This window comes from Callorhinchus milii, unplaced genomic scaffold, assembly GCF_018977255.1.
Source record: "Callorhinchus milii isolate IMCB2004 unplaced genomic scaffold, IMCB_Cmil_1.0 Scaffold12, whole genome shotgun sequence".
NCBI classification, from domain to species: Eukaryota; Metazoa; Chordata; class Chondrichthyes; order Chimaeriformes; family Callorhinchidae; genus Callorhinchus; species Callorhinchus milii.
The window spans coordinates 18,120,274-18,133,571 of NW_024704753.1; the positions used below are offsets into that span (position 1 = coordinate 18,120,274).

General features: G+C 47.0%; 1 protein-coding gene across 6 annotated transcripts in view; it reads right to left on the reverse strand.

Annotated features, from left to right (window-relative positions):
• Positions 1-4,879: 4,879 nt before the first annotated feature.
• The window catches only part of grip2b (glutamate receptor interacting protein 2b), a 92,202-nt gene continuing 83,783 nt past the window's right edge, over positions 4,880-13,298 (reverse strand). For all 6 annotated transcript variants that reach the window (XM_007890480.2, XM_042339726.1, XM_007890477.2 and 3 more), the window contains 6 exons: positions 11,736-11,915; positions 10,981-11,137; positions 8,803-8,914; positions 6,586-6,819; positions 5,982-6,128; positions 4,880-5,417 (listed from right to left, as the gene is read on the reverse strand). In XM_007890480.2, the coding sequence (XP_007888671.1) occupies positions 5,205-5,417; positions 5,982-6,128; positions 6,586-6,819; positions 8,803-8,914; positions 10,981-11,137; positions 11,736-11,915 (1,043 nt within the window). In that variant the 3' untranslated portion in view covers positions 4,880-5,204. The remainder of the gene's footprint in view (positions 5,418-5,981; positions 6,129-6,585; positions 6,820-8,802; positions 8,915-10,980; positions 11,138-11,735; positions 11,916-13,298) is intronic.

Here is a 13,298-nt window from a genome sequence, read left to right on the forward strand (position 1 = left end):
CTCGCTCACCAGGTCTCTGACTGAGTACAGATATGTAGCGGTAGCCAAGTTCTTTAGAATAAAATGCAGTCTGGCAGATCTCCAGCTGCGGCACGATTTAGATATCCGCTATCAGTGAGAAGAACGTTGTTAGTACAGTTACACTCTGTGGCTTGTTTTGCACTGTTAACTGCTCTAACTGGTAACGTGTCTGCCGTGACCTTATCTTCTCCATATCGCCTTCCTCCACAGCCCTCGTACTCACAAACGTTCTAAACACCCCCTGCCCCCATCCACCGTCTCCTACTCCCGCACACACACACGCGCGCGCACACACATGCTCGCACGCACACACACACGCGCACGTACACACGCAACAAAGGTGGTCACTCAATCCACGACTGTTTGTGGGGACACTGCTGTGCGCAATTGACTGCCGTGTTTCACCCGCAAAAATAAACAGTCAATTCAGTTTGCAGTATATTCTTTGAAGCATTTGATACAGCGCCTTATCACGTCTTCGAGACGTCGCAAAGCACAAGGAGTATTATTATTATCCATACTACAAATCACTGCCCCTCCCTCAAATCACAGATGTGTGGTGCTAAGCACACATGGCTTAAATCTAACCTAACTCCCACTGCCAGGTCTGGTTGGACAACACTAACCAATCTATGACTCTGCTCTCACCTCGGCCAAATCATCCTTCTAACTCCAGGATCATCCTGAAAACCAAAGACAACCCCCAGGCTCCTCTTCCCCACCACCAGCCACCTCCGTCACAACTGCAACAACAACAACTTGCATTTATATAGCTACCCTCAAGCAGGTTAGCGTCCCAGAGCACTTTACCCACTGTCCTATGATGGCCCTTCCATTCTCTCCAAATGCAAGGAGATGATGGGATTAGATCCAAGGCCAGATCCCAGCTACAGTACGATGACAAAGTTGGATTGTATCGACTGCTTTGACGCCAATTTCACTCAATACAAAGTGATTGTGTGACTCACTGCGTGACAGGTACCAGCACCAGTGCCAACTGTTATTGGGGCAAAAAACGTCGGATAATCATTCAAAGGACAGGACACGGGGTTTGGGGTAACTGAGTAAAACACCACACGGCGTGAAGCTAAACTGAACAGTCTTAGGAAATATGTAGGTTTGATTCCGAGGCGAAGGTGAATTAGCTGATATGCAACAGGAACGATGAGGAGATAAAATCTACTGTGGAAAAATTCACCAACTGTAAAGACGCATCTAGTCTCCAGATGGCAGTGCAATGCCTTGAAATTTCATGGTTTTCTTATTCAGGACCGTTAATCTGAGTTTTGCAGGAATCATTACAGTGCTGAGCAAAAGTTGGTGCGCTCCATCAGGTAATTCCTCTGTTTGATATAGGGTCTCTATCTCTGTCATATCGTCTTCAACAGCAATCCTGTTGAATAAGAGGTGTGGGTATTAGATACAGCGCCTTATCACGTCTTCGAGACGTCTCAAAGCGCTCACGGGATAGACTGTGAAGTGAATTGACTATGTTTTGTGGGTGAAACATGTAGATACGTCTTCAACTCTAACAGATTGTCATTCAGAATTGTGAGATATAAATGATCTGAATATATATATATATATATTAAATCCTTCACTTTATCTTTGAATGTACTTTGGTTATAATGCTTCTTGGTTTCCCCTTAAGCTGGAGAAGCACCATTTTCCTCCTCCTGGTGTCAAAATCAACTCATCGCACTCCTATTCCACCTGCCCCAACTCTGTCTTTACCAGCACCTCGATAGGAAGAGACTCCTTACCTTCTTTTGGTTTCTCTTTCTCTTTCAAGCGAAATGCATTCAATCACTCTCGAGCTATCGTACTTTCTTTCCACTTTCCGCTCCTGTCGGTATCTAATAGCCTTAGCTCCTCACTTAGATCTCTCAATTAAAAAAAAAACACTTAATACACACACACACCAACACACACACACACACACGCGCGCGCGCACAGAAGTTGGCACAAAGACAACAACCGGACATCGTTTACACAGTATGTAGTGCACGTGCGGCACTGTTGACAAGAGTTGGCACAAACACACTGCAGCATCTTGCAGCCGCCGGTCATCTTCTACACACCACATAACACACATTCAGAGGAGCTGTCACTGAGAGACCTGCGTCAGCTGGAAATATTTAGTCATTGCACGTCAGGGGTTTAATATTAATAATAATAATACTTGCATTTGATATAACGCCTTATCACGTCTTCGAGACATCTCAAAGCTGGTTATACTGTAAATCAAATTGTTATTATTTTTTTAAGGGATTATTACCTGCGGAAAAGCGATCTGGCAATCAACGAACAACGGGGTTCCAACTTACTGCTTGGCAAACAGAGCCATGTGGAGTAAGGAAACTTGCCCAAGGTTTCGCCCTGCCCGGGAATCAAACCCAGGTCCTCTCTCTTGCAAAGCGAGCGCTCTAACCACTGAGCTACAGGATTCCACGAGAGTTAGAATGGTTGGTTTGAGTCAGAAAATCTTCACAATGTCCCACAGAATTAACAGTCCCTGATTCTTCGCTCACTTAAGTTCCATCTTTTTTTTTATTGCATTAAAAAAAACTCGTCATTGCAATTCCCTTCATACAGAAATATATTAACAATATATCTCATTGGACCAAAAGATTAAGTCTGTCACGTTTAAATATTGTGCTATAATAGGTGATTAAGAAAAATTCATATAAAAATAATATAGAGAGCATACAGCATAAACCATTTCGTATTACACATTTAAAAATACATGTTTAAGGATGCATCAGTTTCCACAGCTGTTAACAGTAATGTTACTTCAAATGCATAGGGTAAAACAATAGGACACATTTTAAAGCCTTTTAATATATTTTTTTTTCGAAATACTTAAAACCAGTAACTTTTCAAGTCACCGGCAATGAATCGGTCTATCGGGAAACCTGTATCTGCTTCTCTTCCCCAGCGACAGATTGGATTTATTAACACTACTGTACATTAGATTATGGCACATTGCAATATGGCAGAAATTGTCATCGGGAAAGAAAGTGGCTGCAGGTCAATTGCTCGGACAGAACATCGAGAAGGGGAAGCAGTTGCCACAACACGATGGAGAGACTGAGGTATTCGAATGAGCATGAACAGCACGAACAAGTGAGAGTCAATCAACGGGTACTTAATAATAATAATAATAATCCTTGCATTTGATATAGCGCTTTTCACGTCAGGAGGACGTCCCAAAGCGCTTCACAGAACACACTGTGAAGTGAATTGACTGTATATTTGTGGGCGAACGCGGCAGCCAATTGCGCACAGCAATGTCCCACAAACAGTCGTAGATTGAAAATGACCAATTTATTATTGTTTTTGGTTTTGGAGGGATTATTATTAGGCTCTGTGTGGAGTAAGGAAACTTGCCCAAGGTTTCACCCTCTGCCTGGAATTGAACTCAGGTCTCTCACTTGCAAAGCGAGTGCTCTAACCACTGAGCTACAGGACTCAGCTACTTGGTGCTGAAACACTGACGGGCAATGTAAGTGGGGTGGAGTCGAGGGAGCGATGGGTGAGGGAGTAAACCCCTGTTTGGCTGATAGATATTACACCATGAGTTTATTGCAGCCCCCACCCCCGCCCCCCTCTCCCTCTCTCTCTCTTGGCCTCGGCTCTCGAAGGGTCTTCACTCCATTTCCCCCAATAGCTAAACCAAATCAGGCAAACTCGGTGAGACCAAAAACGCACAACGTGAAACTAGTTACCAACGGACGAACACAAACCAAAATATTTACTGCTCTTGCTATTGATTGATTGATTTATTGCGTGACAAATAAGCAAAGGAAGGCGTTGGATACCACCGGATTGGGGTTGAGGGCAGAGTCTAGGAGAAAGGTCATCGCGAAAGACAGAGAGAGAGAGAGAGAGAGCTATTGTAAGTAGGGCTTGTCTTGCAGTGGGATAATACTGACTGCACTTGGGAGGACATGAACCCACTGCCAACTCATCCCCTCTCCAAAGAGTGGATTTCGATAAGTCGGTGCTAAAATAGCTGCTAACATATTTAGCGGGTGATTTTTAAAAAATATATATATATATCTAGATGCAACAAAAATGTCTTTAAGGCAAAAATAAAGAAGCCTCACACATCCCGCCATGTAGATGGTCCACAATTTTCGATAGGAAAAACGAAAGGTGTATCTCTTGAGACCAGGCATGTCCGAGTTCCGCTAATTGTGCTTGAGTGTCAACGTCGTTAGGAAGAAAAAGGATTTCCGCTCGATGTTCGGGTGCGTCTCTGAACCCCCTTCCCTCCTCCCCCCACCCCCACCGACCTCCGCGTTACAATGGGAATTTTATTTCATTCATACTAGAATTCTCCTCTCCGTCAGACATCGGGAGGAACAAAGAAAGGGTGTACTTACCGCAACTACTGTCGCTTTGATGGAGTTAAGCAGCGAAGTGACGTCTTTTCCCGCTCTGCCCCCACACCCCCAACCCCCCCACTCCCCCAATTCTTTGCCCCCTCCCAAACCTCACACCACAAAGCATTTATCTTGCTTTCAAGCGGTTCGGGACTTTACCCCATGCGAAGGGCGCTCTACAAACACAAGTTGTTGTTGTTGTTGCTTCCCTCTCCCGAGAGATGAAATGTCCATCGCATTCCCTGAGGGGGGAGACCTTTGATGGGCGATTAGATCGGTCAAGCAAAAAAAAAATCCAAACCCTACCCTCTCTGTAAAATAATAATAATCCTTGCATTTGTTACAGCGCCTGATCACGTCGTCGAGACGTCCAAAGTGCTTCACGGGATGCACTGTCAAGTGTAGTGACTGTGTATTTTGTGGGCGAAACGCGGCAGCCAATTGCGCACGGTGGCATCCCACAATCAGTCTTTGATTGGGTGACCGAATTACGATTATTTTAATAAAATAAAAACACTGAAGGGAGTTTAAAACCTTCCCAGCAACAGTACAACTGCTACACGTACCACAGATGGGGCGAGATGGAATTAGGCGGGAGCGAAAAAGCCAAGCTGCTCGAAATGCCCTCCCTCTTGATATTGTCCAAAATGCTCAATAACAAATGATGTCCTCCAGGTGAGCAGAGAGGGAGGGAAGGAAGGAGGGAGGGAGGGAGGGAGGGAAACGTGCAATGGCAAAGGAGTAGCACCATTGGAAATACATCTTCCAGCATCAGGATTGCTCAGTCTTGTCCGGTCACAGTGTTCTCGTGTTCTTCCTGATGTCCGCGCTCTCTGAGGTCTGGAGGAGGCGATGTCCGACCCGGGTCTCCTCACAGTCCTCGGACTTGGCTCGGCTGGTCATGGCTAGCGGGTTCCTGCTTACCACCATCTCCAGCTTGTCGCCGGACTCGGCGATCAGAGGGACCGTCAGGCAGCAGTCAAAGTCTCTCGTCCTCACGTGGTTGACCTGTCACACACCCAGACAATGGTCACATCTCATCACTCAGAAGGAGAAATGTACTCTTCAAACCCATTATTAATATGTTATAGCGGCGCTAACACAATGGGTTGAATGGCCTCAGTAGGTCTCCTGCCTTGCTCCAGATACACTCGGGAATTCTGCTAGAGAAATGCAATTTGCTGTTGTCTTTGAAGTCCTCCGCCTCGCTCCCCCCTCGCCTCCTTCAAGGCACATCTCAAGACCCTTCTCTTCGCCCGTGCCTTCTGCCCCCCCCACACCTACACTCCCTACTCTCCACCCTCCCTGATCAGGTCCAAATCCCTGACCGTCCACCGCCTTGGGGTGTCCTCCCGACGTGAAAGGTGCCGTGTAAATGCAATTTGTTATTGTTGTTGTTTGACGCACCCACTTATTCAAGAAACCACACTCTTTGGGAAAGGCAAGAAATGTATGAAATATGTTATCTGACTGACCAAAAGATGAAATCTTTTACGTATTGTGCTATAATAAAGGTGATTTAAGAAAAATTCAGTGTCCGACACCTTTCACGACTGTTTGAGTCTCTATTACCTGCAGGATCCGGTCGTACGGCTGAAGTCCGTTACGATCTGCGGGTCCCTCTGGACGGATCAAGTTGACGTAAACCCCTTTCTCCAAAAGGCCATCAGAGATGCTGAACCCAAAGTCTTCGTTCTGAGAGCCTTTCTCGATTATGATCTGCAGAGAGAACAGGATTGTTGTTAAAAGAAACCGCCATCTTTTTTGCACATTTAAAAAGGGCAGCTTCGCTCTGGTGGGGGCCGGAGTAATCGCTCTGATAATGGGCCCAGACTGTGTCGATCCCGTCCATATCAGTCCTCTCCTATCGCTGAAGTTGCGGCCGATCATAAGAATTATTCAAGACCCACAAGCTGTTGAAAACGTGCATTCCATTCCCCGACGTTAAGCGCTTTGAGGCGTCTCGAAGACGTGATCAGCCTATTTATCAAATGCTGGGAATATTAATATTATTAATATCCCAAGTCACAATTCACTCTTTCCCATTAAAGAACAGATACTCAGTTTGACTGAAATGGCCCCGCCCAGCTCAGCCCACCCTCTGAAGCGCTCTGGGACGCTACCCTGCATGAAGGGCGCTATATAAATGCAAGTTGTTGTTGTTGTGAGGACTGACCTTGTGCAATTCCATTGGAGTCGGAGACATGATCTCCTTCATCTGCTCCTTGATCCTGTTCAGCTCTGAGCTTTTCTCCTTCTCGAGCGTCGTCGCCACCGAACACTCGCTCTGCCCCTCCCCGCACTCCCGTGAACCTTCGGCCTTGGTTACGCCCAATCCTGACTGGCTGGCGGACTGCGGAGGATGGCCCTCGATGCCCAAGCTGAGCGCGCTCCCGGTCATTATGGAAGCCTGCAGAGAGATTACGGGGAGAATGAGTCACAGCAAAACCGTCGGGAGCAGAAGTGCCGTTGCCCACCATCGGATTCCACGGCTCCCTAACGTGACTGAGAGCGACAGTCTGCCTCAGTTCTACTCTCGTGCAAGTGAGGAGATAAAGAGACAAGGTAGAGCTTTTTTCGTTGCAACGGTAGATAACATTGTTAGGTTCTGGAGGCCAGCAGGAGCCCTGCCTGGAGCAAGACATGATCAAGGTAATAAACGGATGTCCGTAGAGGAACCTCGTTCAGAGCTGATCAATGCCGTCAATGTCACTGTGAGCGAAAACGCTTCGTCAGTTAGAATCGGTAACACAACGAAGCCCATTTCCGCGATGGATTAGCAGGGAATTACACCGGCTGGAGTTAGACTGAGCCTGGCCGACAAGGGAAGGCTCCAGGTTCTATGACTGGTCTGGGCTGAGTTGATCTGAGATCGAGTGGCAGAATTTTTTTTTTAATTGAACACAAGACAGAGCAGCCGTCGAAACACTGTCCTGGACAAAACAGCCGAGGCCAAACCCGAGTTAAGCTCAGACCAGGGATGAAACTTGGGGGCTTCCAAGATCGACGAGGATCAGTATCTCACCAGCCGGCGGCTATCATTCAACTCGGTCATCGGTCGAAGTGTGCATGATTTCCGACAACGATGACGGCGAGACGACGGGGTTGAAAGTAAACTTACGTCTTCGCGCTGCGTGTTTGGACACATGAAAGGGTTTGCCAAACACTGGCGCTGGAGGTGGCAGCCCTTCACAGGGGAGGAAACAGGTGTCCGGCCAGCGGATAAAAACAAAAGCAAATCGAAGAGGAAAAATTTAGTCACCGAGAAATTTTCGCTTTTCTGGGGGTTATAATAATGATAATAATAATAATCCCGTCCAAAAATAATATCAAAAATAATAATTTGGTCGCTCAATTCCACCGCCGTTTGTGGGGACGTCGCTGAGCGCTATTGGCTGCCACGTTTCGCCCACAAAACACACAGTCGATTCACTTCGCAGTGTATCCCGTCAGGCGCTTTGAGACGTCTCGAAGACGTGATAAGGCGCTGTAACAAATGCCAGGATTATTATTAATACTGTTTAACTTTCGAGCCGAGGCCGCACTCAATACACGCCTGTGTGTGTGTGTGTGTGTGGGTGGGGGGGGGGGGGGGGGGGGGGGGGTGGGGAGGCAACCACTTATATTGTAATAGACCATCTTGTCTTTGTAAGAACTGCGGAAAACAGGCTTCCAAATTGAGTCGGAATTTAAGAATGTTTAAAGATCTTACTCGATCATGAGTTTTAAAACGATGATCTTAAGACCATGAGGCGCTCGGGCCTGTGGTGTATTGTCCAACTCCAAATGTCCCCAATAGTAGCGTTAAACCTGCTTTAGAACATCAACTGCCAGATCCACATGATGGGAGCGTTACATAAGCTATATCCAGATTATTTTCTTTATTGCAACTCAACTCCATGAAGTCCAAGTCCCTCCTAGACTTGGAACATTGCTTTCATGTGTAGTGAGGTTTGCTGCTCAGTGATAAAAAAATAAAACACTGCCCAAAGGGAATAACATTAAGATAAAATATTCCATCCTTAACATCGCATCGAGTCTATTGCATAAAACGCCAGGTTTGGTCTCAGTAATTCTTAGTTTTAATTCCTCCTCTCTCTGCAATGAGACAACAACAACAACAACAACAGTGAGTTGGGATCAGGAGGGGTGGAGGGCACGGGGGGAGTTGGGGGTAGGAGGGTGACCGAAGACACGGTCGAAGATCTTTATGTTTAAAAACTGGATGTGTGGAACACCGACCGTCCAAGGGATTGAACGCATCCGGTTTTGAAGAACCTTTAAGAAAAAGAAACCATGAATTTCCCAACCCCCCCACACCCCCTCCCCCCCCACCACTCCGCCCCAAAAAGATACGTGTTAAAAAAAAATGCAAGCGAGATAAAAGACATACCTCAATTTCTCTCAAAAGTTCCGATTGTCCACAAGTCTCTAAATCTTCCAAAGCCTGAGACCAAAACTTTTCTTCCTGGTCTGGATCGAGTCCGTTGTGGTGGCTAAGATATCTGTTTAACGTACGAACCAAATGATCAGTATCTTCTCGTCTAGTCTCTCACCGACCAACACAGACACAGGCAGGTTGTCAATGGCCATGCAGAAAGTTAGCTCCCTTAGCAATTCTCTTACAGTCTGAGCTGAAGGGAGGTCAGAGGAAGCTTCCCAATAAGTAGCGAGTCTTCGTATTTAGATATATCACGAACAGCATTGTCAAACGGGAAAAGACACACACAGTTCATTTGGCCTAGTTTTTGGAGACGTGCATGCAAGTGACTGCGGTGACTGGCGAAATTCCTCCAAACAACAAGGGAGTTCGTTTTTTTTTTTAAAAATTAAGGTTCGGAAAAAGACATCGCAAGGAATATTCTGGGTTTGGTTAGGACGGTGGGTGAGAGACACGGAAGCAAAAGAGTATGCGGAATGAGGAAAGCCAGGAGCCTCACAGAAGGTTAGAGTATGAAGGTTTTGGTGGGAAAGAGTTCAGATCTGAAACCTGAGAAAAGAGAGAAGAACACACAATGTAACGGACAGGGTGTGAAAATGAGGACCACACAACTCTGATCATGAATCATTTAGGATTGGGAAACAGGGTTGAGCATATTTGTGGAAATTACTCGGAAGTAGGAAGCAGCAAGCAGAGAGGGGTGGGGGGGGGGGGAAGGATTCAAAGTCCTACTAGGAAGGGTGAGAATCCGAAGCAGAGCAAGTGAAACTCAATCACCCAACATTAAATAAGCTTTGAAAAGCTACGTGTATGATGGCTGCTTCAAAGACCTTTGTACATTACGTTTGCTCGGTCCTGTAGCTCAGCGGTTAGAGCACTCGCCTCGCAAGCGAGAGGACCTGGGTTTGATTTCTGGGCAGTGCGAAATGTTGGGCAAGTTTCCTTACTCCACACACACGCGCACACGCCTCTGTTTACCAGCAATAAGCAGGAACCCGGTTGTTAGTAGATTGGCGGATCGCTTTTACGGGGGTAATAATCCCTTCTAAAAAAAATTGTCACTCAATCCACGGCTGTTTGTGGGGACGCTGCTGTGCGAAATTGGCTGTCGCGCGTTTCGCCCACAAAATATACAAGTCAGTTCACTTTACAGGGTGTCCTGTGAAGCGCTTTGAGATGTCAAATGCGAGGATTATCATTCTTATTTCTGATAGCCTCAGTTAAATAAAAAGTCTTGCTACGGCTCAATAACCTCATGTCATTTTAAAAATTAACCAGGCCGGTGTTGGAAGTGGGCTGTTTCACCTATTATGGAAGCTTTTTTGGTTACAAGGCATTGAATGGTTAACATGGTCAATCTACTGATCTGCTGATCTGGTCTCGAGCCCCTTTCCACTCAGCTTCCCTGCATTCACTGCAGCAACACAGATGACAGAGAAAGATGCACACATAGATTGCTGTTGGTATAACCGCACAGAAGGAGTCAGACAGAGAGATGCAAGCGGACACAACTGAGTCATGGCAAGGAGATGCAATGCTGACAAGACAGTGGGGGCAGAGAGAAAGTCAGAGAGAGAGAGAGAGAGAGAGAGGGGGGCATATATTGGCGAGCAAGCAGACAGATTAAGGGGATGGATTCCCAGAGGTAAAGCTCTGTCACCCACAGGGATGGTGTCACACGTTGCAGACACTGAATGAAATGTACTGTTACGTTAATTTTGTGTGATTAATGTGCGTTGTTTACGACGACAGGACAAAACACAGGAGGCCATTCGGCCCGTTGTGCCTGCGCCAGTTCTTTGAAAGAGTCCCACTCCCCCCGCTCTTACCCCATACCCTTGCAATTTTTTTTTCTTCTTTTCATGTAAGTATCCAATTCCCTTTCGAAAGTTATTATCATGTCTGCTTCCACCGCCCTCTCAGGCAGTGCGCTCCAGACCATAACAACTCTCTGGGTAAAAAAAACTTCTCACAAAAAATGTGTTTGGATCCCCGCAATCCATGCCTGGATAATTAACAAGCGTAAAACTCCCAGGGCTGCAACAAAAGTGGCTCCACTCAGTGCTTTGGGTGAAGGATTCCAGCTACTCATATGTGCTGTGTGTCAAAGGGGGGAAATTAATGTCTTACCCACTTGGCTTGTCCCACTCCTCTTCACTGAATCCCCCATCAACATAAGGATAGTTCTTCCTCTGGCTAGCCGGGGGTGGGGTGGTGCTAAGTTGCCTTGTGTTCTGCCATTCGTGAGGATGAAGAACGATGCCTGCAGTTTGTTGACTGACAGGAACTGGAAAATCACACAGAGGAACTGTTACAATCACAACAACAACAACTTGTATTTACACAGCGCCCCTCAAGCAGGGCAGCGTCCCAGAGCGCGGCGGAGGGAGGTGACTGTAGACACGGTCGAAGAGGAGAGTCTTCAGGTGCAATCTGAAGATGGGGAGGGAGGGAGGGAAGGAAGGAAGGAAGGAAGGAAGGAAGGAAGGAAGGAAGGAAGGAAGGAAGGAAGGAAGGAAGGAAGGAAGGAAGGACGGAAGGAAGGACGGAAGGACGGAAGGACGGAAGGACGGAAGGACGGAAGGGGCAAGGCGGAGGGATAGAGGAAGAGTGTTCCAGAGTTTCAGGGGACATTGGCTGAAAGCACGGTCACCGATCCTTGACATTATATTACATCTGTTCATCGCTTATTGCAATATTCAGGAATATACACAGGGCGTGTGCTAGTCCCTGTAATACACAGTGCAATATTCTGTAATGTACACAGTGTGTGTTAACAACAACAACTTGCATTTTTCTAGCGCCCTTCACGCGGGCTAGGGTCCCAGAGCGCTTGAGTCCCTCTCACACAGCGTTACATACAGAAGGACCTCCAGCGAGCTCACCTTGGCTTCCGAATCCACAGTCAATACCTGAGCCATCCCAAGACTCCATGGCGCTGTCCACACTCGGAATGGTGGCGGAATAGATCTCGGAGAGTTTACTGGTTTTCTGCAAGTCAGGGAGCTCGTCCTCCGGGTCGCTCAGCTCGCTCACGGCCCCCGACGTCTTCTTTGCTAAAGCTCCTGGAACAAAATGTGTCCTCGGCTTGACTATTGTTTTTGGAGAGAGAAAAAAAAGTGTTTCCTCCTGCGTGCCCTACAATAACCTTTGATATTCACCTGAAAGATACCCCTCCACCCCACCCAAGCCCACCTCAGCCCACCCCATCCCACCCCACCCCATCCTAGGTGTTAATGGATAATGGTGCATGATGCAGAGTTTCAAAGAGACTTGTTTTTAATTAAAAACATGGATATATTTTGAGGGAGAACTGCGTAGAGCAGTGGGTTAGCACATCGCCCTTCCACCTGTGATGCCTGATGTCCAACACAGCTTGGACTGCGAAATACACAGTCACTACACTTTACCGTACGAAAGGTCATACATAGGCCTGAAACGTTAACTCAGTTTCCTCTCTCCATCGATGCTGCCTGACCTGCTGCCCGTTCCCAGCGACTTCTGTGTTGTAATTGAGCTTCTAGTGGGCAGGCGCTGACAGAATCAAACCATCCCCAATTCAACACAAATTTGCCTTCGTGAGACCCACAAGGGTTGAGAAATGGAAACTGTCACATTGGTGGAAAAAAGGCAGAATTCTTCTGACACTGGGAGATCTACTCCATATCTAACAAGACCAGGGCCTGATTTCGAACTGATTGACGCTGACAAAGGGTGATCAGAAGGGAAAAGTGTTTCATTCCCCAGTACTAGCATCCCTCACAGTGTCATAAAATAAAATAAGAAGCTACACTCATGGCAGAGGATTCCCTGCCGAGGCCAAGAGATGCCTCAAATAAATAAATATGTAAAGACTTTTTAAGTTTCCATAAGGACAAGTCATGATCAGACCTGTTTGATCTGTTTCTTCGGTGTCGGCATAATGACACCGAGTTACTATGTTAGAATTGATACCGCGTGCAGGACTCCTCACCAGGATATTCAGATGCCTCAGGGCTCAATGCAGTAGATTTATTTCCCTGCCCCCAGGCAGACAAAAGACAGACTGATGGAGCCCGGTGTCACAGCTAATGGAGGGGAACAGCAGGGGAATCCGCAGGGAACCATGGCACACACAGAACACAAGCCGCCTGAGCCGGAGTCCGGGAACACCACTTGCAGGAGAGAGCTCACCCCCCTGTGTGGGTGTGGGTGTCTGGTTAGAAGATTTGGAACAACTGCGACGTCCTTCCATGGGTGGAAGAATCTGCCAACACGGACTGTCCTGTCCATGCTCTCAAATGAATAATGGGATAAGGTGGTGGTGGGCTGGGAACTATACCCTGGCAGAAGTCAGAACCTTCAGGAGAGGAGGAGAGAAAATTGAGAAGGGGGAGGTGGAGGAATAATAATAATAACAATCCTGGCATTTGATACAGCGCCTTATCACGTCTTCGAGACGTCTCAAA